Source organism: Dromaius novaehollandiae, chromosome 12 (assembly GCF_036370855.1).
Source record: "Dromaius novaehollandiae isolate bDroNov1 chromosome 12, bDroNov1.hap1, whole genome shotgun sequence".
Taxonomy (NCBI): domain Eukaryota; kingdom Metazoa; phylum Chordata; class Aves; order Casuariiformes; family Dromaiidae; genus Dromaius; species Dromaius novaehollandiae.
The window spans coordinates 12,271,081-12,291,647 of NC_088109.1; the positions used below are offsets into that span (position 1 = coordinate 12,271,081).

Genomic DNA, 20,567 nt, shown 5'->3' on the forward strand with positions numbered 1-20,567 from the left:
TGGCCATAACAAAGTGCCAGTAGAGGGCACTGCTGTTGCAGGTGTTCAGACTTCTGGTCCATAGCTCATTTTAGAGCTCAGTTTGCCCCCCTGAAGTTTTACAGATTCACTTATAAATATGAGTATGAATGTGTGTGTGTGTGTGTGTGTGTATAAATATATATAAAATGTGTGTCTGTGTGGGTGTATATATAATGGACAGTAATTTTCTGGGTGATAATAACTTCATATATGTTTGAACAAACATAAACGTGACCTATAGTGCAGGAAAATAACATTAAATTTTACCTGTTTTGTTTCATTTGATTTGCTGTTAGATGCTTAGAAAAGAGGAGGCAATATGAAAAGCCAGCTGCATTTCACAGTGCTGTACTGTAAAAAAAAAAAAAAAAAAAAAAAAAAAAAAAAAAAGAAAGAAAGAAAACCCCAAAATTTTTGCTTGGTTCCAGAAATAATACCCTTTCTTAATCCTAGGCATACAAGTTGACGACTTCATACCTAAAATTAATGGGAGCACAGAAAAAGGTAGTGTATCTTCAGGCTACCTTTTGTCTTATGGTTGATGTTTGAACAAATTCTTTTTGTTCTCTAAAGTTTTACTTTGAATATTTGCTAAAATTCTCTAACAAAATTAAATCAAAATTGTCCACTGTTCTGAGCAGCACTTTTTTGCTTAGGCTCTTAGTCTATGTGTTTCTGAAATACTCTGTAAAACCCAAGGAGCCAAATTTGGAAGTCGTCCCTCTACTGTGTGTGTGGGTGTTTTTGTTGTTTTTTATGGACACCCCTCAGGAATCAGTGGGAGTCTGCTGAATGATGTCATACTTGTGACACAAGAAAGTGGGAAAACTTTCATTGCTGACTTTTTCCCCCCTCAACTTTATTTTCTCTTGCAACACAAACATTGTACTGCTTTCTAGCAAATCAAGTGTGGTAAGTAAAGTCAGTAAAAACTGTTTTTGCTATCAGTTCTGTATGAAAGAAGCAAGCATGTGAATTGTATAAATAGTGGAAACTAGCTTTTGGAAACTCGGGGGCATCTTTTTGTAATATAGGAATAGATACAGATAAAGCAACTTGTGGGTTTCTTTTTTTTTTTTTTTTTTTTTTTTTTTGTTGATAGATTAGCATAAGGTTTTTTTTTTTTTTAACTGACATATGTCCTAGTATAAACTTGAGGTTTTTGAATAAAATTGTCTAAGAAGAGTAAGGATCCTTTTCTGTGGTGTCAAACTGTGTGTTGCCGGGATAATCTTTATTTTTAGCATGTCTGCAGTTGACCTGTATGTTTCAGGTCAGAACTGTAGCATATTTTTAAAAAGATGATAGCCTGATATATTTTGGGCCATGATGAGCTTAAAATGTTTTGGAGAAATGATGCAAAGTCTTTAAGATAGTCTTCCCTGCTGTTTAAACATAACTTTTGGATGACTAAACTTGTTTTAATTCTGGCATGCTGCTTTATTTATGATAGTAAAGCTTTAAATTTTAAAATTTTCAAAGCATGAATATTCCAAATACCATGTTTAACTAAGACTCTTCCAGATAAGGTTCTAAATTCAAAAAATTCTTCCATTGGCTAGAATAATTTAGTTCCCTTATGTTCATTCTGAATTTTTTGCATGATGTAGCTTTCTTCAGCTTTTGCTATATCTTGCTGGATAGTGAAACCTCTGTGAAGAATGATGATTGTATGTAGTGCATGGTAGGAGGCACTTACATAGAGAACTTCTAGTTCTAACTGATATTTACAGCATTAATAGTTACTGTGTACATTTTGAAACAAAATTTAAAGCTCTCTATGCTCTAATTCTTATCTCTTTATCAATTTTTTTTGTTTATTATAAACAAAGGGTGGCTTAACTAGGATTTTAATGGGAGAGTAAAACAACTGGAAGCAGTTAATCATGGTATAACCTTGTGTCTGTTTCTTATTTGGAGCAGAAGAGAGATTTGTTAAACACTAACAGACTGAAAATCTTTGCTTAATCTGAGTACTAGTTATTCCTTAATGTCTTAGCATTTTAGACATTCAGCTATGATGCACACTGACATTAACAAGCAAAAGACTTAGTCTGCTGAGTCCAGAATTTCTTTTGGTTTGCTGCCAATTCTCTGGTGTGCCATACTTTGTTTCATGGGTAGATTGTTCTGCCTTGGTGTTGCAGAATTTTAGATTGGTAATCTTCGTAATGCGTGATAAAAGGGTTAAAAATAATTTTGCTGTTAACATTTTTTTTTAGTTTTGCACATCAGAAAATAGTTAACTTTATAGAGTAAAACTGAAGTACTGTGTAGGGATTATGACCCTTTGTTCTAATCATGTTAGCTTTGAAAGAAGACTTTGAAAGCTGCAATGTTGGGGTTTTTTAAGAAATCATGTGGTGCTTTGAACATAAGTAGTCTAAAATGGGAAAAAAATATTAAGAAAAAATGTTCAAGCTTCAAATGCATATATATATTGTTTTATAGAGAAATAATTGATAATATCAAACTAAAATGTGGAAAATTGAAAGTATTAATAGGTATTAATTAGGAATTAAATAATATGCCTAAATTCCAATCCAATTCCAGTCCAGAAGAGTTTGAACATTGTTTTTATTTTAAAATTGTGCCCAGAATCTCCTTGTTAACCTGTTAAATATTGTCACCTCTTACCAAATATAAGTTCGCAAGTTGTCCAAAATACGATTTCAAAATCAAATGATTGAGAGACAAATAGGTACCAACGTACTGTTGTTCTTTACTTGACTTTTTTCAAAGTCGAAGCAGCAATCCTTTTTTGATTTGTGTTGGATCACAGAAGATTCAAAATGTCATCTGGACAGATGCATGAAAGCACACAGGTTCCATCCCCTGAGTAGCAGTGGGACAGCCTCTTGCTCTTAAACCTGAGAATTTTAGGCAGATGTCTACCAGTTTCTTTTTCTGTATGCATATAGGCAACATAGAGCTGTTCCTTCAGGTTGTTTTTATATGTGTTTATGAAGTCCTTTATTACTTTTTTTCTGTCCTGCTTCTACCATGTTCTTTCACTGCTCTACACGTTAGCTCAGTTTCCTGTGTTCCCTTACCCGGTCTGTTGTACCATGTTTTTCTGCATCTCTGCTGTGTCTTGTCCAGCCCCATTTCTCTGGCTCCTTAGAGCTTGCTGGCCTGTGTTCTCGTCATGACAGTCTGTGTGTCTCTGTGTCCTCCTGTCCTTTATCAAGCCCTCGTCTGGTCACAGATGGGCAGTCATTTTCTCTGCCAGAATTTGGATTTTGCCCTCTTGAAAGCAGCAGGAGGCAGTTACTATTTTTTCCTGAGTAGTTTTGTATTATTTTAGCAAAGCAAAGGATTTAGAGGGTATAATGTAGATTCAACTACTTTTGTAGTGATGGAAGTTGTGGATAGCCTGTCCATAGCCTGTAAAGGAGAAAAAAATTGGTTTGCTCTGTCTATGTGTAGTTTCACTATTTCATACTTAAATGCTCTACACAACCAGAAAGCTAGAGAGAATATCTTTTTTTCTGTTTCCCCCCCACCCTTTTTTTGAGAGTGGGGTGGGGGGAGGTGAGGGTGCTGTTGATATAGTGGTTTTTGTTTGTTTGTTTTAAAGAGGAAATGGGTAAAACTGGACTCAGTATGCTTTTTAGGGTTCCTTTTTTCTCGCTGTTCCTCAAAACTTCAGGTTAAGTCCTCAAAGTGTATGTATGGACATAATACTTAAAACTGTTGCAAGAATAAGGATTTTACACCATTCTTCTATGCTGTTGTCAGCCAAAGAAGAAAGAGCCATACTCCGAGTAGAGGAATTAAGAACTAATGTGCTGTAGCATCTCTGGTGTCCCTCTTCTTATAACACTGTTTTAAGGAGGTGGTGGTTAGGCTTTAATTTTCTCTTGTTGCACACATGCAAATTCTGGTGCACAAGTGAATAACAACTTGCTTGTATATCAAGCCACTGGCAAAGCTGAGTAGAACTGAGCTTTTAAAATCAGTTGTTTGATTCCTGGTGAGTTGCATCACACCTGGCTTTCACATTTAAGTTCTCTGTGGGCCATATATTATGTAAAGGTATAAAAACTTATCCACAGTCCCTTAGAAATGGATCATGTAAAATGGATAAGAAATGTTTGAAGATGAAGAATAAATGTGATAGCCATGGTTCTGTCTTCAAAAGCCTTTAACCCTTTGTGGGTTAGAAAAATTTAAATTTACTTTTTAGAGTAATTCTGGAATATAGTACCACTTAGTGTTATCCATTAGCTCTGATCAGCTGGGCTTCTGATATCAGAAACAAAGGATTATTTGAACAAATTTGTTAATATGCAGCACATTTTGCTGGTTTGCTTGTGTACTAAAAACCAGCCTTTTCTGTTTAGAGTGATAAGCTCTTGAAATCAAAGGATTTTGAGCATCTTCGGAAAGGAAGTGTTAGTGCCACTTTACTTGAAGAGATTTGAGGTTCTGATGGAGTCGGGAGCTGAACAAGGTCACATAGAAGGGCTTGGACAAGCCTGGGCATTGAGCCCAGTTTTAGGACCTTTACCACAGAACTGTCCTCCTCCCAAAAATCGACTGTTGTTTCAGTGCAGTGAGCATTCCTTTAATGAGGAAAGGGAAATATTTAGCAATGCTTTAAAAATAAATATTTTTGCCTTTCAAGAGGGCATTAATTACAAAGACTAATAAATATAAAGACTGAGGAAAAACTTAAGTGTCCTTTTAAAGCTGAGAATAAAATGCTGAAAAGTAAAGGTTAAATATGTGTTTCTTATTTCCTTAATGCTTGGATTCAGTTGTTGCAGTCGCTCATGTGTGATTCTGAATTAACAAATGGGAGCAACTAGTGACATCAGTGCTATGGAGTTGTATGTCAGTAGTGTATCATATTATGTATTCTAAATTTACTATAATTTAAATATCACTCATGCATTAATCTTCTTGACAAAATTTGAAAGTGATAAGAAGTTGTAAACTTAAGTGTTTCTCTCTTTACTAGAGCACTTTTTTTTTCAAGAGAGGAGAGGACTGCACTTTTATTCATCAGTTTGTAGAATGTCAGAGTGAGTCCAGAGTGAGTTCATCATATTTGCTTTAAAAACAACAGCAGCAGAAACAGAGAAGGTGGATAAAAATCAGGATTTATCACTACTATGTAATATTTTTGTAGTAACAGAAATTTGTAAGTATGGAATTGTGGCATTGTGACATTAAGCAGATGCCTGTAATCGTAAGAGAGTATCTTTGCTCTGGTAAAGTGATGATCTCATTCTGTGCTTAGCAGTTAATCCAATATTACTGCACTTTTATTGGTCAAAAAAAAGTAATGTTGCCATATGATGTTTAAAACCGAGTATAACTTTTCATCAGTGTTACAAATTAAGAAGTCGAAATCCTAACACTGACGGTTTAAACAAACATTACAGGCTGCAGTGGGACACAGATGAGGTAATGGTGGCTTTTCTCTGCTTCTCATTATTTCTGTAATTTTTCTGATAATTACATATTCTTACATATTAATCCTGTGTATTCTTTATTTTGCTGTTACAAAGAACAGTAAAGAAAACAAGACCTTAATTTTTATGTGGAGATTGAAAAGATTATTTTAAATAACACTTCAGCTTTATGTTCCATTTTCTTAAAAGAATTTTCAACTTTGCAAAGGTTTCCTAGAATCTTCTTTATTCAGTATATAAAAATGAACTCTAGTTAAATGTTTAGTTGAAGAAATTTCTTTATCAGACTGAAAATGAAGGCCACATTGAGTGATGTTCAGCTATAAATTAATTGCATGCTGGATGTTCACTTACATATTTCAGCAAAACCTGTGTTAGTACTAGCTCTGCAGGCTGAATCTGAACAGTCGTGTCACTAATGAGAAAAAAAAGCAACCATCAGGATCTAATAAATTCTAACATGCAATTTAAGTAATAATAAGAGGAAAAAATAAAGCTGAAGTTATTCATGCTTCCCTCTTTCTTGAGAGATTGAAAACCGGAGTAAAAACACTGTAAGGCCTTGATTACCTTAATTTAAAAGAATTAATATTAACTCAAGGCATTCAGTATACTACATTTTGGTGGCAGTGTAAACTTTTACTTTTTTCTAATCAAGTAAGAAAAAGATGCCAAGACAGTAACTCATGTACTTGTTCCTGGACTGCAAGTTTGCCTTTCCCAAATTCAAATATCTTCAATCATGCCCCACAAAATCATAAGGTTAAAAAACCAACCAAACAAAAAACAACAAAAGCAAAAAGCAAACTCCAAACTGCTGGATCCTAATTATCTTCTTGATTTTGTACGTAAAAGCTACCCTTGAGTCTGACTCTTTTTCTTCTCTCGGCAGCAGCGAAGAGCGGGAACTAGTGAAAGAAGTGATGATTTCAGAGATAGCCAGGAGCTAGAGCTTTAAGATATGCAACAAATTTTAGGTGTAGGACCATATCACAAGGTTTTGAAATATCGAGCAAGAATATATAATTGGCCATATGATACTCTGCTTTTTTGTTTTCAGAGGCTTAGGCTTGTCCAGGTTTTCCTTGGCAAAGGAACAGATTTATTTTCTTATTTAAAAACAAAAAAAAGAATGGAAAGGGGAGTGACTCACAATAGAAGCAGAGGCAATAAAACTGTAGGAGCTGCAAAACATAAAAGAGATGTCAAAAGAAAGAGTGAGACAAGCATGCAGTCTGTCCAGAAGAGAAGGTTCTGTCCTCTGCTCATTCAGAGAGGAAGGTGTGCATATCTGTAGAGTTTGGGGAAGAAGCACTTAAATCAGGAAAGCACAAGCAAAAGAAAGGAAAAAACACAGCAAGTCAAGGAAATGAAGCATGCATGATAGTACAAAAAGGAGAATTAGATGATTAAATAATCTAGTATAGTATATTAGCAGTTGCTACAGATGTATAATGCAATTGGAAGGGCTTGAATCTGAATTAAGAGCAGTCAAGAGTTATCAAGATACTAAAGCCAGAATTTTTGGAGGGTAGGGGGAATAGAAGACACTAAAATCTTACTTACAGTGCAGCATGGACACTTAATTCAGTTGGCATTGTTTTGTAAAACCTGGCTTCTGTATTTTAGGAATTGGTCTACAACACCTTAAAACTGTTAGGAAATCCTGCTCTGAATGGTCTGGGAACTCTGTTACTTTGTGATCAATACATCCAGTTCACCCATTGCTCTCTTCACAACTTTTTTTCAGTAACTGTTGGTGAAATCCGGTGACATTCACAACAAAAACCCATGCTGCTTTGTTTTAATTAGTATAGGGTGTGAATTAATACCAAAAGTGGTGACAATGATGTGTAGAGCACAGTGCTTCCTAGCTTCATGTCTTTCCCTCCAATTTAACTCTTTATTTGTGACTCAATTTTTTTTCTTGTTTTTCATTTTGGGATTTTAATCTTTGCATTTATGTTTTTTTAAAATGCAAGTCAATTTTTTTGCCTTTTTACTAGCTTTGCCTCTAATACTTTTTAATTTATTGATCTAAAATGAAGTGGTATTTTGGATGGATTGTATAGCCATTTTCAACTTTTCCATGAATATGACCTGCAGGTGACAAGTGAACTTAAAGCTATTTACTGTAACTTTTTTTAGATAGTTTTACATTTGTAGGTTTTGAGGGAAGAGATTGCCTTTCGTTAGCCTTGAAAGCTGGCTTCCCTGAAGGATTAATTTTTGCAGAAGCACAAATGTGGCTGTGTGTGGGGAACAGGGGTTTACTTAAGTAATCACCGTAATGTTAAGAGACCTTAACTATCAGATACTCCGTGATGCAAGGCCTGTGTTATACGTGCGGTAGTAAGCAGCCTAAATCTAAAAGGGAATTATTGAGTTAAAAAGATAGGAAGCCCTTAAAAAGCAGAAAGAAAGCTGCCTTTAAACTGCCTTCATCAGCAAAAGGGAATGTTCAAGACTAGCTGGAAGGTGAACTGCAAAGCTAAACTTCAAAGCATGTTGTTTCAGTAAACCTTTTAATAACGTGTTATTTATTAGTAAGTGTTTGCTTTTTGATTAGTAATCACTGGATAACATGAAAGATGGAAATTTTTTGCTGAGATCCTCAGCCTTCATTTCTTTTCTGGTAACCAAAAATGTGTACTGAGTCAGGGACAAAATGTCTGGTGGGATTTTTGTGGTTTTGCTTTTTGTTTGTTTAATTTAAAATGGTCACATTTATTAATAGTTTTTGAAATAGTAATATGAAAAGATACAGTAGTCCAAGAAAGGGCATTTTTAAAAGATACAGGTATATCTACTTTAACTTTCTCTTTAGAAGTTCTGATTGTGGTCTGGATTCTGCCAGCTTTAGTGACTAGGGTAGTGACAACGCAGAAGAGCAGAATAAGGTACTATTTGGTTTAATGGCATCAACATACAATTTTCTGTTTATATAAATATACACAGGCATGTTGAAATAAATTATTTTTGATTGGCTTTGAACTACACTGATGCTTCGTTGTAAAATGAAGCATCAGTGTAGTTTTTATTTTTAGAGAGAGATGTCAGCTACTAAGTGACAAATACTAGCTGTGGTAGCTTTGGGTCATGTTGGGGAAGGGGGTTGTGTATTGTTACTGAAGTTGTTTGCTGAAGAAGTTGTGCCAAGAAGTAGACTTCTGTGCAAGTGTTGAAATTCAAGCTGCCCTAATGAGCATTAAAAGACAGTAAGCCATCCTGGAAAAGCAAAAGAATTTAAAAATATTGTGGTGGGGTTTTTTGTTTTTTGTTTTTGGGTTTTTTTTTTTTAGTTGTAGGAATTCAGAATTCTCAAAAATGTAGAAAACAGTGGCCAAAGTTTGAGTTTGGAAAAACATCTGAGTAAAAAAAATAATAATAATTTTCTGTGTTTTGTATTATGATTATTCTGATTCTAAGTCATGGAATTGTGACGAGTCCAACATCCATCAATTCACAATGCCAAATTTTCTTCCGTAAAGCAGTTACAGGAGACTATTTTAAGCTAACCAACTAACACAGATGAGGTGTTCACACCTTCCACATCAAGCAGTTGGTAGCTACTGTGGGTGCAGGTTTTTTACATTTGGCTTATTTTTCAGGCATATGGGCTGAATTCCTCATTTACATTCTTGCTGCCTTTCCTCTTTGCCCCCTTCAAGTCTCATCTGAGTCCTGGTGACAAAGATTTTTGTTTAGTTTTTTGTTTTTTGTTTTTTAACAGAATAGGGCTGCTGATATCATCCAGTAACTCTGGTGCCTTGAGTCCATCCGTGACACTCTAGCTCTAAGAAATGGGGGACTGATCTGAACTGGATCAAAAGTGATCCCCTGCAGTCACTTGAGACTGGAATCCAATCCTGAAAATCCAGAGTGCAGTTCAGCGTATTTCTGAAACGGTGTTTGTAAAAATGTTGTAGAGGCAGGACAGTAGTTGTAGATAGATGGAGGGAGCATCTCTTAGATGGACTCGTCTTTCTGGGCAGGGAAAAAGAGACAAGCTGTTGGCCCTGGGAACCCTTCTTCAAACCTCAGCTTTTTGTGTGTCTGGAAGCTTGTCCTTCTTTGCAATAAGAGTTGGAAAAGATACTTCCATGCAGCTCTTGTCCTGCCTCTGTCCTCAGTTTGTCATGGCTGCAGCTGCATACCATCAGAGGAATAGAGAGGCTTTTCAATCTTCAGAGCCACTTGAGTCTAGAAATACTGACAGAAGGTTGCTATTCTTGTGGGAAAAGTTTGATTTTACTGTCATTTGACTACTTTGATCTGAACTCTGTGTGTGCTGTTTGCCTCATCATCTGTCTCACTCACCTGTTAACAGCACGTGGGGTAACCAGCAAACTCCCTCCTCTGCCTCGTGGGCAGGGAGGCAGCAGGGAGAGCACAGAGGCAGCTGCAAGCCCTGTGTCAAAATGGTTAACAGCCCTTAGGATGCTTCCAAAAGCATTGCTAACTGCCTGAAATACAAGAGTACTGCACTGAAATTAATGACCTGTAACATGACCTGCAGTAGTTCTGCATATTAGTATTGAAAACCGGTTGTTAAGGAACATGAATTATTACTATTAAATTTTTTGTTGTTGTTGTTAGGAGGATGTTTCATTAATTACTAGTTCAATAGTTGCTTCTTTATTAACCCGTACCTAATCTCCTCTTGGTCTCACTGCTTGCCTTCATGTCCTAGCTGGAGTAGCAAGAACTTAGCAATATGCTATCATATTCCTTTTTTATGCATTTTTAATGTATGTGACATATGGATAGACCTCCATGTCAGTGCTAGATGCAAACTAAATTCTGTGCATCTGAATGTGATGAATGAACAGCTTTTTGGAAACTTGTGCAGCTTTAAGTTAAGAAAGGCTAATGCTGCATGTCTTTCATGGACACTGTCGAGGCAGTTATGATATGGAGGTGGCTTCTCCATTGCTGTCTTTGCATGGTGTATTTCTAGATTTTTGCTGTTGCTGGTGGATATCTATTTTAGGCATCCAGCTCTTAGAGTTCCTTCTTCTGATTAATAGAACTCTGAAAATGTGTTAATTATTTATTGCTCCCAGTTAAATAAATACAAGTTCATTAAAAAATAATTTTCCTAGCCTTTCATTAGTGAACTGAAGCATTTGATGATGTCAGTTACTTAATAACTTGCCAAGAAAATAATTACGGACTTTATCACAAAGTTTCAGTAGGCTTGTGTGCTCTGCTTCATTGTTTCATGCCAGAATAAAGTTTTTGTTCAAGCCTCAGTAGGAAGTAATATTATCAGCTTTTAATTTGGTCATGGAATGCAGCCTGCGTAGATGGGTACAGAGAAAAGCTTGCTTAATTTGAGCTTGGAAAGTAACACTTATTTTGTTTGGCAGACAAGATCATAGACGAGGGACATCTAACCAAAGTGGAAGAAAGAAAGCTTTTGAAAGGTTAGACTTTTGGATTATTTAACTGTTTTTGAAGTATTTTTTTTATTACGCTTTAATGCATGTTTTGATTTAAACCAGCAGTTTGAAATTTGTTGAATATTCATTTTAAAAAAAGAAAAGTCTGTCTTAGGGTAAAGAGGTTTAAAGGACAAATGATAATTTTTACAAGTTGACTTAAATCTCTAGCTCCTGATTATATTTCAAACAGGTTTTTTTTTTAATTGTAAGAGAAAGTAGGAAATAACTTTCAGTCTCATTTAAGTGGTGAATAATTAATTTTACTACTTTCTTATACCCTAAAAATTTTGAAAATCAGTATTAAACTCCTAAACCTGAATTTTACAAGTGAAAAAAATTAAAATGTGCCTCTCTAACTTCTTGCTCTTTCCTGTATAAAACACATGAAATATGAGGATCTAATATGAAAAGAGTTATCTTGTCAAGAAAGACATCCCTATCTTGTTGTATCAGAATCAGGAATGCTACAAAATTTGTGGAACAATATTTCCTATGTGTCAATGATGTAAGGTTGTTTGGATTTTTTTTATTTTTCATTAATATTTTGACACTTTAAGTTATTTCTTTAAATTCTGTCCTCCTGAGTAGTGCTATTGTATTGAATAAATGTTAGCTTGTAATTAATTCTGGTATTCTTTTTATTTATTTTCCCATATTTTGTATGTGAAATTGCACCTTTAACTTGTTTCTGTATGTGAGTAAGCTATAGACGACCTGCCATATTTGGCAAAAGAATGCGTACAATAACTGTAACTTAACGCTTGCATACCAGTTGTCTTGCAAAGCGATGAGCTATTTTTAGCATTTGTTAATATATTCTAACTCGTCAAGTAAGTATGATGTCAACACATTTTAGTATACTTCATCATTTTGGCTATATTTATTCAGCTCAGTTTTATTATGGGAAATAGGGACAACTGCTGCGAAATAATATATTACAGGAAAGAGTTGTGCTTAGGACTGTGCTTTTGCAGGCTTGTTTTAGACTATAGTGCAGACAACATCTAATATGGTCTTTAGTGTAGCTCAGATTCTGGATTAGGAAGCAGGTTTCTAAACCGCTTACCTTCTTGATTTCTGCTGCTTCAAATGTAGAAACCTTTACATCTTTTCTCTAGTACCTAATGTTGTTCCTTGTTTCAGGGGGAGGAGAAAAGCACGGGTTCCCGAGATTGGGGGTGCAGGGGGGCGGGCAGAGGGGGTTTATTCAGCCTTTGGAGCTTGCACCGTTCCTCCCATTTTGCACGGAGCAAGAAAACTGTGCTTCCTTTTATGACCAGATATGGTCAAGTTAGCTGGATGCAGATATTGCTCATCTTAGCACGTCTGGAATGGCCACTAACACAACCTGCATGGGTGAGGCTTTTAGGATATACTTTTCTTAAGACCTTAGCTTTAAATAGGAATGATTTACTTGGCTTGATAAGCAGTAGAGTTTTAATTGCCATCTTGTGGGCTGGATTCTATTAGAAATGTGAATAATGCTTTGTGTTATAACATTTTTAGATATTAGTTAGAAATTTTATCCCTAAAAATCGAGAAGTACTCTCTTCGTTTTAGCAGAGAACCCCAAAACATCAAGTTTTTAGCTACTATTCCAGTCATGACATTTGAAGTCAATTGAAGTCATACGACATTTGTTTGGAATTACTGCCAAGTCTGAAGCCCTGAAGTGCTTTAAATGTATGTGTGCTTTCCCCCTCTCCCTCTCTAGTGATTTCAGTTGTATTTAAGATGGGAAGAGAGTCTGACTTTTGATCAGCTACTTCGTACTTGCCTTCTGTTTCTTGTACAAGTGGATGTTGTTTTGGTGCAAAGAAATGTAAAGCTTTTCCTTTTCATATTAGATAGAGAAAACAGGCTTTTTTTTTTTCCGATTAACCTGCTTTGCTGTCTTGCTTATTTCCCGGTGCAAGTGCATGTGTTTTTTTCAACTCCAACTACTTTCATTTGCAGGGGGACTTAGTTCAGTTTGTTCTCTCATTATTTGTGAAAATAACAAGCTTCCTCAATACTACTTGCTTGTTTATATAATTTCCTGTGCTAATTCTATTGATATATCACACTTGATGTGTTTATTACTGTGTATCTTCCCTCTCCTGTCCTGGTGCTTTTTTGCATCTACAGTATCTATATGTGGAGAAATTGTTTATGCTCATCATGCTTTCTGCATGTATAGCAAAAATAAAGTTTGTGTGCTGGGAACATTGTCATGATGCCTTTCTAAACCTGTTTACCTAGCACTTAAGCATCAGAAAAAGCTATTAATTTGTGGTTAGGCAGCAATGCAGTCAAGCCAAGGCTGGGCATAGTCAGCCAAGAAAGACTTCATTATATGTAATTGGGCCTGTACATTGGTGACGTGGTTCGTAGCTGACAGGCTTGGTGGGTGTAAGACTGATGTGTGGGAAAAGACAAATTAGTATAATTAAGTCCCCTTCCATTTTGAAAATATCTGCTCTCCATTAAGAGTACAGTACAGCATATACAAGAGTTGTTGCTATTACTTTATTTGTCCAAAATACTAAATCATATTTTTATTCTTACAGCAGTTTCTTTCTGACTCTTTACAATACATGGGTTGTTCTAGATTTCTCTTCTTATTTGTTCCCTGAATGATTGAATAAAACAATTGGCTTTTACACTGAGTTCCAGCTGGCAAGAATACAGCTTTAAACAAAAGTTCAAGCTGTGTATGAGGCAGTCACATCCCGTGGTAGATGCGAGGCTGGATTAATGATTTTAGTCACACTGAATCCATTTTGGTCCAGAACTGTAAAGAAATGAGCAAACACCAGGTTTTTAAGTATCACAGTTTTCTTTGACTTTTTTCCTAGTGACGTTTAGCAGTAGATAGATAGCAAGCAGTAGATAGATAGCAGCAATTGTGAATGAAATATTTATTTATTTTAGTTGATTCTCCTTGTCTCTTGCAGAGAATCAGGCAAAAGCGAAAGAATCAGATTTGTCAGACACTCTTAGTCCAAGCAAGGAAAAAAGCAGTGACGACACTACAGGTAAGTGTTTAACTGGGGTTTCTGTAAAATTGAATTAGTTTTAATTAAGTAACTTAATCATGATCTGTCCTGTCAGAAGACAGAATGCTTGTATTATGTGGAGCCAAATACAAGTTTAAAACTATTATATTGGGTATTTTGCAATTTCATGATAACAGTTTTTAAGTGAGAAAACTGTAAAGGATTCTTAAAGAATGTGTATGTGAAAATTGTCTGCAGTCTACCTACTCTCTGAAAGGTTTTCTTATTTCAGATGCCCAAATGGATGACCAAGAACTAAATGAACCAATTGTTAAAGTAGCTCTTCTGAAAGGTAAACATAATTTTTTGCAACTTAGATGCATAATCTGTGGATATATCTTTCTGTCTACCTGTATTCCTGTCAAATATGTATGTGCATTTGAGTGAAGAGTGCTGAAATTCAAATGTTTTAAATCGTGATGGTATGGAAGAGTCGCACTTTAATCTCATTAGTGATTCATTTGAAGCTAGTTTCCTGACTTCAAATACTGTTCACAAATTGTTTCAGCATACACTCAAGGTGATAGTTAATAACTGTGGAGAGGAGGGATTCTTCCATCACTGGCAACTATTTTAAGCTTTGCCAAATGTTACCTGCAAAAATAGTTCCCACCATTGCCAGAAGTTATGCCCTTAGTTTCCACCTAAGAGTTAAAAAAAAAAAAAAAAAAAAAAAAAAAAAAAACTGTAGAGTCTTTTTTTTATTATTAAATACTGAAGTCTTGAATTCCCTGTTTTAACTATGCTTAAAATGGTTCCTAAACTTCAGCTTTGATCTTCATAATTATAAAATTCAATTTTTTACTGCTCTTTCATATACTTAAATCTAGATTAGCAAGCTAATATTTTCATATGTGTGATCTGAAAATGATGCAGGTTATTAATTAATTGTTACATTTAGTGTAATGAAAGTCAACTTTTTTGCTTTATGTATAGATACATGTTATTAAGGTACATAAAATGATGCTTACTTTGGATCACAAGTAAAAAGAATTTCACAATTCTCCATGTTTCAGAAAAACAGGAAACCTCAATGAAACTTAGGAGACCTGAAAAGAGCTTTTTTTCCTGTGATTGTTTACACTTCACTAATTTTGTGATAGAAAGGACATAACATATGAATTATTTTTTAAAAAGCTACATATGTTTATATATGTGTATGTACACACACACGCACACGTGCTCTTCCAAACAACAAAACTAAAATAATACTTTGAATAAGACTCTTTTTCCAGTAGAATTCTGTTCAGCAAAGCTGTTTAAAAAGAAGTGTTTGAGAGACTGAGCATGGTCCATTTGGGTTTTGCTCTAAAGTCTGCAACTGATATCAAGTATATGCAATGACTTCCTATATTAGAAGGCAGAACCTGGTAATGTTGTTCTTACTGATTGTGATAGCCTCATTTTGAGTAATAGATTTGGTTTTGGCAGCAAGTTTTATTTGGAAATGTTTTTGGTTGAAAATACGAGGTGGCCTTTCATTAAGTCAGAATTTTAAGTCCAAAATCGGATATGTGTTTAAGAGTTCAGTGTTTCCTGTGAGCGGTGTTTCATGCACAGAATTCACAGCCAGAACAACACATCATATGTAAACACTACAGTAGAGAAACCTTAGAGAAAACAGTTTAAAATGCCTATATTGTCGTATAGGGATAAATGTCTCAGACTGCAGATCTGACTTCTATGCATAAAACTTCTTTCTTGTAAAATATTATATAAATCAAAACTTCAAGGTGGTTGTTGTTTTTTTTTTTAATGAGGATACACTTGGCGGAAGCAAGCAATAATGATAGAGCCACTAGTTTAGGAATTTTCTACCTTTCTAGATTTTTCTACCTTTGTAGATTCTTTTTTTAAAAACGAAAACCGGAAACAAAATGAAAAACTCAGTGAAAGTGAATGCGCTGGTGTAGCAAACTGAAGACTAGTCATAATGGACTTGATTCTTTAGTTGTCTTTTGCAGATGCATTAAAAGTAGTCCATGGACCCCTCAAGGTGAAAACCACTGATGACTGAACTCTCCTGTGTATGCAAGTGAATTCTTCCAAAGCTCTGCCAGAGAGGCTCTGCTTAGTAGCCCAAGAACAAGATATGGCCACTAAGGGCGCGCTACTTCCTTAATTAGAACTGTCTCATATCAAGGGTCAGGCAAATCTGCAGTTATACTTTCTCCATCCAGGGTATATTGAACTGACAGGCAAGAGTAATTGGACGCTTAAAGGGCTAAAATTGAAATTTTCTGTAGACACGTGGAAAAAGTCTTCTGCTCGTGTGGATGGTTCATCATTGTTTCATCTGCCTTTAGGCAATCAATGATTTAAACCATAGCCACCACTGAATTTTTAAGTTAAGAAGTAGAACAATACCTACATGCATAGACAGCTGTGCTGTTGAATTACGTATTATAATTAACTGGAAGAATTGGGATAACTTTTTTTCTTCTCTTGCAGCTATGTATGGCTATTCATCTTTTGCTGTCATGAAATCATTTAAAAATAGAGAAAAAATCTGTACAATGAATTACTTGCATTTTTAATTTTTATGAAGAGCCTGTGAGCCCACGGTTTTGTTGAGATTTTGTCAGAAAGCTACTTTATGTGCCTGATTTTGCCCTAAAAAGGATCTTATTTGCTGCAGAAAGACTTTCAACTGGATTTGTTATGCATTTGTATAATTATGGAAGTGTGAAAACACTTCTGATCTAGCAGCTGTTCTGAATACAGACGTATCAGTTGCAAAGCCAGTATTCCTTTTTCTTTAATTATTGAAATTTAGAAAACAAATTAATGGGACAAGAAAATGCTGAGATGTTTAATTGCTGCAGTTTCCTCCAAGGGTGTTTTCCATCAATAAATTTCAAGTGCATTCAGGCCTTGTTTCAGCTTTATCCAAGCCAGCATCTGGCAAAGGGGAAGGAGCTGGGGGGAAAGCTCTCACAGACTTGTAGAACTGCCTTTTTTTCTTGAGATAACGTCTTTATTAGCTATGAATAATGGTTTCTTGAAAATTGTTTTGAGAGAGGTGTTTGTGACTACTTATTGCAAAGAGAGGTTGCAGAGTTAAAAACAGGTAGAGATTAAACAGCTGAAAAGAGAAAGCAATAAAAGCAATTAGAGTTTTAGTAATCTTGTTCTTCCCAACACTGTTAGGTTTTCTTAGCAGTGCCGAGGCTGACTCATGGGATCTTACTAAAAAGTGCTGTCAGTTGGGGCTTTGCTGAGGAAATGTGATAGTTTAGATAAGAAATTTTGAATGTTGCCAGTAGTCTGATTCAGAAAGTTCTGAGACCATTGTTTTGTGTTTCAGTAGCCAAAGAAAACTCATTTTTTAAAGTATTAATCTGATTTCATCTGAATATTCTTTTTGTGAATAACTCTTTTAAAAAAAGTCCAGCAAAATTCTGAAAGTGAACCATTGTGAAACTTGGAGAAATACTATCCTGCTCACAAAGCTGCTTTCACAGGCCAAGCACATATGGATATAGGATGAATAATATAGAACCACACTTTCCCAAAACTGAGGCACATGGGTTAAACTTCTTGAACTAAATTGAAGGAGAACAAACTCAGGTGCTTTGGGAATGATTTGTAGCAGAAATCATTGAGTTCTTGACAGCAATCTTAAATCTACCAATCCAGTTAAAAAAAATTGCTGATGTTAAAGGAAAGTTTAGTGTTTTGAGGGGGATTAAAAAAAAAAAAGTGGTCTTAATTAAGGATCTTTTTCTTGTAACACAGCAAACAATCTGATTGCAAATGAAAATTTTCCATGAGCTATAATAAATGAGGGATACACAAACTATTGTGTATTTGATCTCTTTTTTTTTTTTTTTTTTTTTTTTCTTTTTGCTTCCCGTACCTAGTTGTAATTAAGGATAAAACTCAAACTTCCCTCAGAACAGTTAGTCCAATGTTGAATACTTCTGGAAATCGCTCAAAGACTTTAATTGCAGCTCTTCGTATTGGTTCTCAAGCCAGCTTTCATGACTAATGACATGTGAATTTGCTTCTTGAGGGAACTAATTCTAAGCCCAATAATAATTAGTAGGCTTTTTATTTACAAATAGAGCAATGCTACTCACTAAGGAAATTTTTCAAAAGTTAGAGTTAGTGCAAGAATGCTATTCACTTTGCACCATTAAGTGAATTTTCTGTTTGTGTAATTCTTAAAAGCTGTTAAATTATTTCCTAAGGCTCCTGCTTTTCTTCTTGGCCCTAGATTTACAAGTAAATCCAGCATATGGAAATTCCCCTATTGCATTTGAGTAGCAAAGAATTTCTACATTGACATAGATAGTGCCTTCCCTAAATCTCTTCTGCTCTCCCATAACTTGAGTTCCTCATCTCCTTTGAAGCAGTGTTATCTTTTATGATGTGTACTTTCATTGATTTGAAAATACTGTCCCCCAGAAAGTTCATTTGGGATTCTTATTGTTAAGATACTGTATTCTTATTGTTGATTTGGGACACTGCTTCTCTATCAGGCATGGTTTGAACATAATTTGTCGACTTCCTCATCCATTTCTTCTGAACAGTCTCATTAAGGATTGCAAGTCTGATTGCCTCAAGCAACTTTATCCATGAGGAGCTAAGAACAAAACATCTCCGATAAAGAGAAACTTGGATTTGGAACTCTTAATAAACCATGAAAGAAAGTATTTGGATGAAGTACTTAGTCATCGTTGTTCTTTCTGCTCTCAATTCTTTTCTGAAAAAGCCAAAACCACATGCACGCACGCATGACTCCACCCCTTGAGCCCACCAGTTCATCCCTGTGAGAACAGGAAAACCATAACCTCTTTTCTTAGAGATATCGTATGAGTACTTTAGCATGATTTGATAAATAACTAAGGGAAAAAAAAGAAACAATGAATAATTTTCTTAAGTTACTTTATTGATGACATACAGTCAAATATGAGTGTCAAAAATGCAAAGACAAAGTAAAGCGTAGCTTGTATTAACTTCTACTTGTTAGTGAAAGGTCCAGACAAAGTGTTTTGATCTTTTAGGTTTTTATCCGATGTAATGTGCGTTCATCTTAATCTGTATGGCCTGTAAGGTTAGAAGTTTAATAACGGAGTACTCTGTGATACATCTTTTGTTCTCATCTCTCTCCCATGATGTGCAAGTGTCTTTTTTTTCACTGATTTACCTCTTTTACGTTTCTCACCTAATTGGCATTATATAAAATTTTAATCTTTTGCCGATGTAGTTTATTAGTGCCTATTTAAGAACCTATTATTGCACAACCTCTACCTAAGAAACGTCTACTGAAAAGTTTTGTGGATCCAGTTCCTGACATTGCAGAATCCTGTGGTCTTCCTCTTTATGTTACTGCATATAGTTTCCAGTTCTTACTTTATTAGGTATTAGTTACTGCTATTAGTTACAAATACTTCTGGTTACAAACTCCCCTGAAATGTTAGCTCTAAGTGTATTTAATTTGGATATGAATGAGCTATCTTTTTTTTTCTTTTCTTTCTTTTTTTTTCTTTAAAACTCCAAGAGGTCTTTAATATGCATTTTTAATTAATACAAACTTGCTTTGGGGAAGAGCAAATGTTTTAACTGTTATTTACAGTTTAAGTAATATGCTTAGTTGCCTAGTCATGTTAAAGATGTACCTAATATTTGAACTTATATTATAGTGACACTATATTTTTAAATGGAAAACTTGGCCTAGTATTCACTAGGCCACTGAATGAAATACAGTGAACCTTTTCTTCAATTTCTTCATCTTGTTTTGTTGCAGGATATTTGCCAAAATTTTTCTTTTCTCGTAGTTGTGGTCCACATGCATAATGAGAGGGAAAGGTAGAAAACCAAGCCTTGCCCAGTAGCCAGCTGATTGGGAGTAGTGACCTGCTTAATAGTAGCTCTCTTTGCGTAATCTCTCACAGCTGACTGGTAGAAACCAGGCCCTGTGTGCATATATCTATAGATAAATACATATATGTGTGTGTGCGCCAAGCAGGACTGAGGGAGAGTGAGCTTGGGGTGGAGGGGACACAGGATCTTTGAGACGTATGTGCTAGGAGGGAAGATTGGAGTAGCTTCCTTTTAAAATAGACAAACTGTATATACAATCAAGGACTGTCTTAGGGTTGTAGTTTCTTCATTTACATGGGTAGAGTAATCCTTGCCATCCTATATGTTATTTTTAAAAGCTGATTCTTGTGTTCTTCCTGTATTTTACTGCATGTTAAGTGTAATGAATGTTTTAAATCTTGCATTTGCTTTCCTTCTTTTAAAGGTATATTAATATTTTTGCTAATATTTACCTAACAAAATTTTGAGGTTACTTTAACTAACTCTGATAAGACTAGAAAGTGACCAGTCTTCACATGGCGGTGCAAATTAAACTGTTGTACAAATTCATGCTTTAAAGAAAATGTTCTTTTATCAGATGAATTGCAGGGTGCACAATCAGAAACTGAGGCTAAACAAGAAATTCAGCAACTGCACAAGGAGCTGGTTGAAGCCCAAGAGCTAGCTAGAACAAGTAAACAAAAATGCTTTGAACTTCAAGGTGAGACCCAGATCAACTTGATTGTGTAGGGTATCCATTAAAACTGTATTTACCAGGTAGTCTTAAGAGGGTCTAGTTTTGTTGACTATACTGTAATTAAATTTGTTTT

The 20,567-nt window shown here is 35.2% G+C and overlaps 1 protein-coding gene across 24 annotated transcripts in view; it reads left to right on the forward strand.

Moving 5' to 3' along the window:
* The window catches only part of SLMAP (sarcolemma associated protein), a 105,159-nt gene that overhangs the window by 55,063 nt on the left and 29,529 nt on the right, over nucleotides 1-20,567 (forward strand). For 9 of the 24 annotated variants that reach the window (XR_010391263.1, XM_064518938.1, XM_064518937.1 and 6 more), the window contains 5 exons: nucleotides 475-525; nucleotides 10,817-10,873; nucleotides 13,828-13,908; nucleotides 14,162-14,221; nucleotides 20,336-20,458. Coding sequence is in view for 23 of the 24 variants with exons in the window: in XM_064518938.1 (XP_064375008.1) it covers nucleotides 475-525; nucleotides 10,817-10,873; nucleotides 13,828-13,908; nucleotides 14,162-14,221; nucleotides 20,336-20,458 (372 nt within the window). In the remaining variant the exon portion in view is untranslated. The remainder of the gene's footprint in view (nucleotides 1-474; nucleotides 526-10,816; nucleotides 10,874-13,827; nucleotides 13,909-14,161; nucleotides 14,222-20,335; nucleotides 20,459-20,567) is intronic. The other 15 variants (XM_064518944.1, XM_064518943.1, XM_064518948.1 and 12 more) reach the window with 5 other exon arrangements.